This window comes from Schistocerca gregaria, chromosome 6, assembly GCF_023897955.1.
Source record: "Schistocerca gregaria isolate iqSchGreg1 chromosome 6, iqSchGreg1.2, whole genome shotgun sequence".
NCBI lineage: Eukaryota > Metazoa > Arthropoda > Insecta > Orthoptera > Acrididae > Schistocerca > Schistocerca gregaria.
Genome location: NC_064925.1, coordinates 128,289,346 through 128,301,755, shown reverse-complemented (window position 1 = coordinate 128,301,755; position 12,410 = coordinate 128,289,346). Strand labels below are relative to the sequence as shown.

Sequence of the window (12,410 nt, the reverse complement as noted above, 5' to 3'; positions counted from 1 at the left end):
AATTAAAATTACTTACTTGTCAAGTCTTAGTTTGTTTGGGCCTTCAGTTTAATTTGAAATATTATTTAAGGATAAAACCTTGCGCTTTCTGCCTTTCGAAAATTTATTGTAGTTATGGGCCTTTAGCCGTTTCAAAAAGTAAAGTGTGTGTGCCCTTAAGCCATAAGATTGTGTGACATATTCAGTAGATAGTTAAGCTCGGAAATTTGCGCTGTAATGTTTGGGCAACTAAATAAAGTTATATGTGTTCGAGTGTAACTTACAGCCGCTCATTTTTGGCCCCTTTCCACAATCCCAACTACCTGTTTTGCCCTGCGGATTTAACCAGGCGTTTAATTGTGCGGTTTGTGGGGCACTCAACTGCGCGGTCATCAGCACCCATACAAAATGTTCAAATGTGTGTTAAATCTTGTGGGACTTAACTGGTAAGGTCACCAGTCCCTAAGCTTACACACTACTTAACCTAAATTATGCTAAAGACAAACACACACACACACACGCCCGAGGGAGGACTCGAACCAGCGCTGGGACCGGCAGCACAGTCTATGACTGCAGCGCCTTAGACCACGCCCATCCAAATTCCCAACTTGTACACAGTCCAATCTAGCCACGTTCACGAATGATGATGGAATAATGAGGACAACACAAACACCCAGTCCCCGGGCAGAGAAAATCCCTAACCCGGCCGGGAATCGAACCCGCATCCCCGTGATTTAGAGGTACTCCTTGTAGAGGTGGATATGGTCCCCAAGGATGGACGCACACATGTGTTGATTCGACGTGCCTTCCAGATGTCGAGTTTACCCACAAAATGCCACGAGAACGTTCGCCAGACCATAATGCTCTCTCCTTCGGCCTGGATCCTTCCGACGACTGTTGCAGAATATTTGATTTCAGATGTTTAAGCGTACAGACGAAGAGTCTACGCAAATTTGTATACACTTCCCATGAGGAAATGGTATAAAGGGGTTGCAATTGGAAATTGCAGATCGCTTACATTGATCATGTGATATAAAAGAGCAGTTATTGTGAGACGGGCAAGGTGGAAAACGGAACTGCATTTTAATAAATTTGTGACTGTGACATCCGATATTAAAAAAGTTATTTATTTTGATCTGTTTCACGTATTCTATTACGTGGGACTATGCGAGCCAACGAATGAATCAAAGGATAGTAAAAAAATACAGAATTTTGAGAGGACATGCGAATAAATAACGAACGCTTACTGTAGAAACGTGTTCAGTTCGTGGGAGACACTCCTGTAAAGACAGAAAGAATGTGTCCACCTTTCGTGCTGCGGCAAGAAATCACCGATTCTCGCCACTAACAACAGCTATGCGAAATATGTTTTCCATCTGACGATTGTTAACCATCGAGACGTCAAGTGGATGAAGTAAAATGTGACTGACAGACAATTATATACCTTGTCACTCCAGAAAATTTCGAGAATGGATTAATAACATTAGTGAAAATTAAGATAGTGATTTCAATGCTTCAGGTCTTCCACATAGTCACCCAGACCTCCTCAAACCTCTCTCTTTACACACACACACACACCACACACCACACACACACCTGCACACCCACTCCTACCTATATCGCGCAGAACGCTCATACAACCATATGAGACTGTGAGAAAAGCATTTCTTTGGGATATGGTTCAACTCGCGTGCTACATTTGCTCCTTCTTTGGTCATGGAAAACGTTAGAGACCCATTCTGCACATTGTCGTTTTGTGGCAGGTTCGTGTTGATAACACCACGTCTCGTCATCCATGATGATTTTTTTCCAGAAAACTGTTGCCCGCTATTTTTATTTCAATCAAGTCGCGGCCAGCACTCACGCGTCGTTGTTTTTTGTTCCTGAGTCAAGGTGTGCGTGACAAATTTTTCACACACTTTTCGAAAAATTCAGGAGAATGAATTAGTTATGTTCAGTTCGTTGCTCCATTGCGAGTTGTGAGACAAAATCTTTGAGGCACTATGGCCGCACGCACAGTACTTAACACTGCCTATTCACAACTGACTGGTCGAATACATATCTGGTGTTCACAGTCGTAGTTTAGGCTGCCATCTTAAACACTGCGCTGACGCCGTCAATACGCCAGGAATAAAATCAATTGCGAAACCTTTAGGACTGACGATCTATTATTCCAGTCTGATATTTATCCATTTAGCCACCGAACTACAGCACGATATGAACACTTAATTTCTAAAATTCATAAGTGTGCCCAAAAGTAATCTACACATGTAATGTTACAATATTAAAACAAAACTAGACAAATAGGATTTACTATTATTATTAAGCTTTTCAATTAGAAACGGGCGAAATTTGAAATCAATACACAGAGATCATAAAGCACTTGATTTGGCTTAGCGAGCAGTGTGAAAAGTGTAGAGGTATGAAATGTGATGTAGATAGTGAAATAGGCTGGCAACTTAGAGGATAGTTGCGTGTAGCAGTGTTTGGAGAGAAGTAAGGTACTCTGACGATAGATTATGGGTTAGTAAGTATTTGAAAAATGTACCGCCAAATACGAATTAAGAGACATTTCTATTTTCCAGCTTAGTTGTAAGACGCACAATAATTTGTTTCACACTATTGCTTGATTTCGGCCACGTGTCGTTTTCAAGTGCTTAATCATATCGTCTCAATTTTACAGAGTAAAATAAATGGCTCTGAGCACTATGGGACTTGATTGCTGATGTCATCAGTCCCCTAGAACTTAGAACTACTTAAACCTCACTAACCGAAAGACATCACACACATCCATGCCCGAGGCAGGATTCGAACCTGCGACCGTAGTGGTTCCAGACTGAAGCGCCTAGAAGCGCTCGGCCACACCTGCCAGCTGCTTCGTCACCAAATTCAAACATTCTACAGTGACGGTATCAGCAAACTGGTCTCTCGTTGTGGGAAATGTATTCATCGCCAAGGTGACTATGTTGAAAACTAAATACGTAGACATGAACAATAAAGATAAACAATGATATTATCTTTTCCTTTATACAAAGAGCTTGAAGGATTTTCACATAAAAATTCGGAGACATAGTTTTTGAGCAGGCCCTTGTACAATGGCGCCGGTAAATCCTTCTGCAGTGAACTTCAAACGACAATTCTCTAAATTTCCACCATAGTGCCGACGAAAAGAATGTCGTTTTCCCTCCTGGAACTCCCATTTAAATTCATGAAACATCGTCAAACTTTCGTGACCATCTAAAGTACCGTTAACAAATCTAGGAGGCCTCCTCTGAAAGCTCCAATGTCTTCCTTTAATCGCACGTGGAGGGGATCCAGAGCACTTCACTTCAGCAGTAATCAAGGATGGGTCTCACTAGTGCAGTCTCCTTTGTAGTGCGGTCTACTCTGTAGATGAGTTACATTTTCTGAATATCTCCCAATAATCTGAAGTCGGTCATTTGCTTTCCTTACTACCAACTTCACGCGCTCGTTCCACTGCATATCGCTTTGCGACGTTATGCCCAAATATTTAATAGACATGACTGCGTCAAGCCGCACACCACCAATGCTGAATTCGATCATTGAAGGATTTTATCCTAGAAATCTGATTAATTTACATTCTTCTGTATTTGAAGCAAGATGCCATCCATCACACCATATACAAATTTTGTATAACTCGTATCCTACCACAGCCACTCAACTATGACACCTTACCCATACACCACAGCGTCATAAGTAAATAGCCAGAGACTGCTGCTTATACGGCCTGTCACATCGATGATGTTTGTAGGTAATAGGAATTATCTATCACTCGTCGTTGTGGCGCTCTTGACAACACCCTTTTCTCTGATGGACAGTAGTTGTCGAGAACAACGTACCACGTTCCATTAAGAAGTCTTGGAGCCAGTCATATATGTGAGGACCTCTTCCGTATGTTAGTACTTTCGTTAACAGTCTACAGCGGCTCTCTGTGTCTAACGATTTGCCGAAATATAGGAATATGGAATCTGCCTGTTTCCCTTTATCTGTGGTTAGCAGTGTATCATGTGACAAAAGGCCAAACTCAGATTTACACGAGCGATGCTTTGTAAACCTGTGCTGATTTGTGGATAGGAGCTTTTCTGTCTCAATTTATTATATTCGAATTGAGAACATGTTCAAGAATTCTGCAGCAAAACAATCTTTAGGCTATTGCGGTCCGTTCTCTTACCCTTATTATACACAGAAGTCACGTGTGCTTTCTTTCAGCCGCTTGGGAATTCGTGCTGGGCGAGAGATTCACGACAAATGCAAGCTAAATAAGAGGCAAATCCTGTAGAGTACTGTTTGTAAAACCGAACTGGAATTCCATTTGGACCTGGCGAATTATTTGTTTTCAGCTCTCTCTATCGCATCTTTACGCCAGGAATTCCTATTACTTTGTCAGCTATACGGAACTGTGTGTGGTCAAACGACGATATTTTTGTACTGCCCTCCTACGTGAATGAATTCTTACGGTATCTTAAACGCAAAATTTAAAACTTCATCTTTATTTTTGCTGTCTTCTATTACCACAACTAACTTGTCGACTAGTGACTGTATGGAAGCCTTTGACCTGCTTAACGACTTTACGTAGGGCCAGTAAAATATGACGGTGGTAGTTGTACGCTTTGCGCATCGATCTTTTTACGGACTCGCGAAGTTCTACTAACTTTTGTCTGTCGTCATATTCGCATTCTTTTTTAAACTGAGAGGGCAAGAGTCTCTGCTTCCTCAACATTTACCAGGTTTTATTATTAGACCACAGTGACTCTTTTCTGTTCTTAATCCACATACTCGGCAAGTAATTCTCCAGATCGGAGATTATTGTAACTTTAAGCTTTAACCATAATTTTTCTACATCCATCATTCTGGAACTAAATGATATTAATTCGTTGTCTAAGTGAGATGCTAAAAATTGCGTATCTGCTCTTTCTAGCGAAAATATCGCGCTTGTAAGACGATCTCATATATTTATTTTACACGATCGGTTGATTTCGACGATGTGCCAGTTTCAAGTACTCACACGTGTGTAAACGTAATTTTACACGGTTATCCTGTGTGGATGTATAAAATGTACATGTTTCACTTACACCATATACATTCACACATGGTGACTGTGTAAAGCCGAGCGATTCTAGGCGCTTCAGTCTGGAACCGCGCGACCGCTACGGTCGCATGTTCGAATCCTGCCTTGGGCATGGATGTGTGTGATGTCCTTCGGTTACTTAGGTTTAAGTAGTTCTACGTTCTCGTGCACTGATGACCTCTGATGTTAAGTCCCATAGTGCTCAGAGCCATTTGAACCATTTGTTGACGAAGCCGCAATCTCACCACTGCTTTCACGGCTTCATCATTAACGGATGAAAACTGGGTGGAAATAAGTCGGGAATGTATGGAGAATGGTCGATAACTGTGAACGCAAGGCGTCAGATTGTTGCACACGTCGCAGCCGCTCATGCGTGTTATGGTATTGTCATGCTGAAGCAGAGCGTACTCCGTGTACTGAGGAACTCTTCGAATTCGAAAGTCGATTGTAGCATGCTCTCACGCACCGACATAGTTACGTTACACACTTCCATGTTACACGCTGCAATTCGGAGGCTTCTAGTGGCAGGGGGCTGTCAATATGCAGAAATTAATAATAAAGGTGTGTAAGATTATGTTTAGTGTTATTTAAAAAGCCTTAAGAGTTTTAGCATAAGAAATTGGGAGGCATTACTTGTCAGCATTCCCCCGTACATTTCACGTAAGGATCACAAGGGTATGGGAAATAAGTGCTTGTACGGTGGCGTATAGACAGTCCTTTTTCCTTCGATCTATTTGAGAGAGTAACAGGGCAAAATGTCTCGTAGTGGTTTAAGGTACCCTCCACAATGCGCCATGCGTTGGCTTGCTGAGTATGTATGTAGATGTAGGTGTAGAGCACGCAACATAAAAAACTTATTTACGTCATCAATTTTTCTTTTTCAGCGACAGCACCTTAATGTATGTCAGATAATGACGTTATTTTTAGAGATAGCTGCTTATACTCATTAGTCTTTATTAGCGACAAACTGTCCGTGAATAAATGACAATGCCATTTATATTAAAGTGACTACATTGTACTCACGTTTAGTATGATGTCACGTTCATATCAAATCGTTAAGGACAAGGTTGAAAACCACAAATATTCGACTGGCATTTTGAACAAATAACAACGTTTCAATAAAATGACGTTCTGCCAGCACTAGAACATCTGAAAATGATAACTTTTACATTGGCCAAAAATGAATAAATTTTAAAGTCAGATATAAGGAACACATTAGAAACAGCGAGAACAACCACTAGAGCTTCTTTATGCCTTTAAAAAAGCGAAACCACACTGTTGAACATGAACATGAAAAAAATAAATCGGAAATAATAAACGCTACAAGCAAAGATGAAAGAGACAAAATTTAGATCGTAAAATAATATCTCCGTTCACCTGTGCAATCTTTGTGAACATACGAGGGAGAATCAAATGAAAACCTTAAATATTTTTTAAATATTATTTATTGTGCAGAAGTAGTAAAAGCTGTATCACTTTTCAACATAATCTCACCCACGTTTAATGCAAGTCCTCCAGCGCCTACAAAGTGCATAATTTCCTTTAGAAAACAATTCTCTTGGTAGTCCGCGAAACCACTCATGCACTGCGTGGCCTACCTCATCATCAGAAAGGAACTTCTCTCCTCCCATTGCGTCTTTGAGTGGTCCAAACATATGGAAATCACTTGGGGCAAAGTCTGGTGAGTGTGGTGGACGAGGAAGACAGTCAAAATGCAGGTCTGTGATTGATGCAACTGTTGTACTGGCAATGTGGGGCCTTGCATTGTCATGTTGCAAAAGGACACCTGCTGACAGCAATCCACGTAGCTTTGCTTTGACTGCAGGCCACAGATGATTTTTTTAGAAGATATGTGTATGATGCACTGGTGACAGTGGTCCCTCTAGGCATGTAATGCTCCAAAATGACGCCTTTTTCGTCCCAAAAGAGAGTCAGCATAACCTTCCCAGCTGATGGTTCTGCGCGTAACTTATTAGTTTTGGTGATGGCGCCATTTTTTGCTCGCTCTCTACGTTTCCGGTTGGTGGAAGTGAATCCATGTTTCTTCCCCAGTAAGGATTCGTGCAAGAAAGCCATCACTTTCTCGTTCAAAGCGCCGAAGAAGTTCTTCAAAAGCATCAACACGTCGTACTCTCATTTCAGGGGTCCGCTAGCAGACACTTTGTGAAACTGGAGCACATCATGCACAATGTGGTGTGCTGAGCCATGACTGATCTGTAAACATGCTGCAATGTCATTCAGTGTCACTCGGCGGATTTCCTTCACTACGGCTTCAACTGCTGCAATGTTCTCTGGAGTCACAACTCATTGTGCCTGACCTGGACGAGCAGCATCTTCCACTGAAGTCACACAATTTGCGAACTTCCTACTCCATTCGTAGACCAGCTGCTGTGCAGTCATGCATCACCGTACTAAATCTTCATTCGTCGATGAATTTCAATAGGTTTCACGCCTTCACTATGGAAACACCGAATAACAGAACGCTGTTCTTCCCTGGAGCAAGTCGCAAGTGGGGCGGCCATCTTTATACTGATACTGCGACGATATGTGTGCGTCTGCAGTATGCTGCCACCTACAGACCATTCTGCATGCTGTTTGTAGTATGCTTAACAACTTACAGAATAACGGCGCGAAATTTCAATTTGTTATTACAAATTTAAGTTTTTTATTTGACTCACCCTCGTATAACCCCCGTAGGAGTGGACTCCTCTCAAACCATAATTAACGTATTGTTTTAAATATATTTACGGTAATTTACCATCTATTTAAAACATTGACAGTTATATGATAGTTCACTAATGAGGTAATATGGACGTCACATCACTCTAGAGATGAATACAATACAGGGTCAAAAGTATTTAAACCGACAAACTCTGGAGGTTGTAGGGGACATCAAAACAACTATTTTTCCCTGTCATTTTTTCCTATGAGGATTATTTAAACCGGTGGAGGCCGTATTACGATCTTCAGTTGTAGGCAACTGCTGTCCTCCAGTGTAGTATTGTCTCTGTTTACTAATGGAGAGATACTCCAGGAGTGAGTACACTGATATGGTTGGTACGTACTACGTAGCGCACCACAACGGACGAGCTGCACAGTGGGTTTATCAACGACAATATCCTAATCGCCGTATCCCGTATCACGACCTTTGCTGCTGTGCATCAACGTCTGCGTGAGACCGGGTCATTTTGCAGATTACCTGGACATGGACGCCGTTGCACGGTAAGAACGCTGCAATTTGAGGAAGCTGTCTTGCAGCATGTGGAGCGGGATCTTTCATTCAGCACTCGTGCAATTGTACGTAATATGGGGACGAATCAGACGAATGTAAGAACAGTTCTTCGAGAGCAATTGTTACGTCCATTTCACTTACAGCGTGTCCACAACCTGGAACCAGTTGATTATCCACCCAGAGCACAGTTTTCACAGTGGTACCTGGAACAGTGTGAAATGCACCCTACATTTCCATCCTCTGTGTTGAAGTAACGTTCGAGCCTGATGGGGTCTTCAACATGCACAATTCGCATGTTTGGAGTCGGGACAACCCACATGCCACAGTTACTAGCGCTCATCAAGTGTGGTTCTTCGCTAATGTGTGGGTCGGTGTTGTTGGGAACTGTTTATTTGGGCCGTATTTGCTACCTAGGCCATTAAATAGCAGGCACTATTACAATTTTCTAGCCAGAGCATTGCCAGAATTGCTGGAAGACGTCCCGCGCCTTACAAGACAACGCATGTCGTTCCAACACGACCGGGCGTCGGCACATTTCAGACGTCGTGTGCGTCGATTCTTGGACCGACCGTCCCAAGAAACGCGGATTGGCAGAGGTAGTCCTGTACCATGGCCTGTTTGATCCCCATATATGTCGCCTCTGGACTTTTTTGTGTGGGAAGAGATGCGCAACCTTGTTAATGCGACTCCTGTTGCGTTAGAAGAGGATCTGGTTCCCCGGAGAGTAGCAGCAGCAGGAACAATTCAGGGTACTCCTGTGGTTTTTTCCCGTGTCAGACAGAACACGATCCGACGGTGTAACCTTTGTTTACGTGTCAATGGGGGCATTTTTGAAAATCTACTTCAATTGAAATTGGGTTGTGTTAATGTGTAGTCTCTTGGTCATAAAAAAAAGTGGAAAAGTGTTTCTTGGTTTAATTAATTTGCCGCCAGAGAAATCTTCCTCTACCGGTTTAAATACTCCTCATAGAAATAAATGACATTAGGGAAAAATATTTGTTTTGATGTCCCCTACAACCTCCCAGAGTTTGTCAGTTTAAATACTTTTGACACTGTGTAGTCACTTTCATATAAATGGCATGCACTTTTATACACGGTCTCACAAAAATTGTGGTAGCAGGTACTTGACAATGGCGATGCACACCGAAACAGTTTGCTGTTAGTAAAAGGCAGCTCTTCCGGCACATCTCTCTGATCTTATTTGCAGGCCAGGAGCAGTCCGCGTAACAGGGTCCACATAGCCTGGGGCCGGCCGCATACTGACCACGTGGAACTCCTCGCCGGAGAGCTCGAGCAGCGTGGCGTTGGCCTCTGCCAGCGCGTGCAGCGGCTCCTCCTGCTCGTCGTCGGGCTGCGGCCCGCCTCCCGCCGCCCCCACGCCGCCCCCGCCGCCCTCGTCTGGGGTGACGACGCTCACGTTCACCAGCAGGCGCGGTGGCTCCAGCAGCACGCGGTTCACCTGCAATGAAACAGCACACACTCACCGAGCTGTCCTTGCGCCGCGGGAGGGAAATCAACCATGCGCTTTCAAAGCAACCACTCCGGAATTCCCTCAAACGATTTAGGGAAACCACAGGAAACTCAAATCTGGAAAAATGGATGGGAATTTAACCGCCGCCATACCGAATGTTTCAAATGGCTCTAAGCACTATGGGAATTAACATCTGAGGTCATAAGTCCCCTAGACTTAGAACTACTTAGCCGGCCGGCCGGCCGCTACAGCCTGGAACCGCGCGACCGCTTTGGTCGCAGGTTCGAATCCTGCCTCGGGCATGGATATGTGTGATGTGCTTAGGTTAGTTAGGTTTAAGTAGTTCTACGTTCTAGGGGACTGATGACCTCAGAAGTTAAGTCCCATATTGCTCAGAACCATTTGAACCATTAGAACTACTTAAACCGAACTAACCTAAGGACATCATACGCATCCATGCCCGAGGCAGGATTCGAACATGTGACGGTAGCAGCAGCGCGCTTGCGGACTGAAGCGCCTAGAACCGCTCGTGCCATAGCGAATACTACTCAATTTTCTATCCACCTAGGCGCGGTTGTCACTGAAGGGATACGATACGTGATGTCACTTGTGATGCGATGGATACAATCTTAATTGAAGTGGTTTAATTAGTTTACGCTGGGATGACAGCCAAAGAACAACCATAAGGTTCCATAAGATCGCCACTTGGAATATGGAATGCTGGTTGCTCCATTTAACTGTATTTACCGTTACACGGTCAGGGTAATTTCAAGTGATTTGATGTGCTTCAAAAAAAGTATTTTGTGGCAATGAACAAGGCTATATCTTACTCTGTATTTAGGTTCTCAAAAAAACTTTTTCTCCACTATAAATCTTTATCACTCGATTTTGAGAAAACTGTTCAATTACAAAAACTGAAGAGGCTGAAAAAAAATCAACGAACCAGTTGCAAAACAAAGGCCTAGTTTCGATATTTCTAAAAATATCTTCTTTAGAAAAAGTGAGCCCTAAAAACGTATACAATCATTGTTGGATGTGAGGCCCGCCAGTCATCCAAAGCACCATTTTTTTCAGTACCCAAAAAAGTTTCTGCAGCACTGTGCCATCAGTGGGTTTTAGTTTTTATTTATTTTGTAATGTGAACATTTTTGTTAAATGATTATAAAATTATGTGCATCTTAAATTCAAACAGGAGATCGTTTCTTTCTGTAAATAACTTTGCATTTGGTGTTTTGCATAATTGGTGGACCTCACATCCAACAATCTTAACAGCAAACACAGCCAATACAAGGAGCTGCCAATCAAAATTATGAATGTATACAACCAGTTACAAAAATTATTTTTACAGTCATAGCAAATTATTAATAGAAAAATATTTGTGAGGTAAGCATACTCACTTGTTTAATCACTTGGTGGTACATTAGATTAGTTGAAGCCCAGCGGCTCTTGTCATATACAAAATTGACAAAAACAAGTATGATCCCAAGCAGTCAGGTTAAATTTAGCTTACTTCATAATAAATGCTCACAGCAAATGCCCACTCGTAGAGGCTCTAGTCAACATAAAATTATAACAGAAGTCACACGATAAAATATTTGCCCAAGTTAAGTGCACATCATGCCAGCGATAAAAGCCAACTGTTACGATTATACAGGGTCAAGCGACCAGGAAAAATAGGGCATTACGGAGCGTGTTCGAACTGCGTCTTGCTTGGGTTAAATAACGACATTTTACATTCAAGTGAGCATGGAATTTCCTCTACAAGGCTACTGTAAATGTAGTAGATTTACTATTATGCATTATGAATAAAATTACTAACACATTTGCTGACAGAGTAATACTGTACATAAATTCAGCGTGCAGGAGGTAGAGATACATTCACAATAGATTACTTTTACAAATGCATGGGGAAAGCAGAGCAAATATCCGTGTACATATCAGCATCCTCTACACCTCCTGTCGCTTTGATCCCTCTCAACCCTGGTTTTTCCTCTCCACTCCAACCCCCGCCTTCTGCCGCTCCTTCACCGTTGTCCCTCCCCCCATACCCTGCTCCCAAACACCCTGCAAATCCTTTCCCAAGGTGGCTTCCATCGACTCTCCTCCTTGCAAGTGATGCCCCCTCTCCCTCTATTTATCCCTCCTATCAACTTCGATCATCACCTGCCCCTCCCTTCCTCTTTTTCCCAGGTTCCCTCTCTCCCCCCTTCCATCCTGTTGCTTTCCCGCCTACCCTCTCTCTGCTTCCCTTTTCTCCCCCAAGTCCTTTTTATCTCCCCTCCACTGCCTTTCCCACTCCTTCTCGCGTCTGCCCGGCCCCCCTTTTTTTCTATGTCCCTTTCCTCCATCGGCTGCCCCCTTTTTTTTCTTTTCCTCTGCTCCCCAACTTTTTCGCCTTCATCCGTCCAGTTCCTCTCCCCGCCGATCTACCACCGTGTCGCCTCTACAGTGCTGTTTTAAGTGAGTGTTCAGTGTTGTGCGTTCCATGTCAATGTTGCGAACAGACACGATACTGTTTTTATCTCATGCTAACAGAAACGAAACTGTCACCGTATTTTTCATTGTGCATGTCTGCTTCCTGTGTGTCTTCATCCACACCATCAACGCAGTGTTCTTCTATTTTAAGTTTTGCAACTTTC

At 42.9% G+C, this 12,410-nt stretch overlaps 1 protein-coding gene across 1 annotated transcript in view; it reads right to left on the bottom strand.

The window, feature by feature from the left end:
- Nucleotides 1-9,459: 9,459 nt before the first annotated feature.
- The window catches only part of LOC126278767 (uncharacterized), a 779,239-nt gene continuing 776,288 nt past the window's right edge, over nt 9,460-12,410 (bottom strand). Inside the window, exon 7 of the mRNA XM_049979044.1 lies at nt 9,460-9,759. Within this exon, the coding sequence (XP_049835001.1) occupies nt 9,460-9,759 (300 nt within the window). The remainder of the gene's footprint in view (nt 9,760-12,410) is intronic.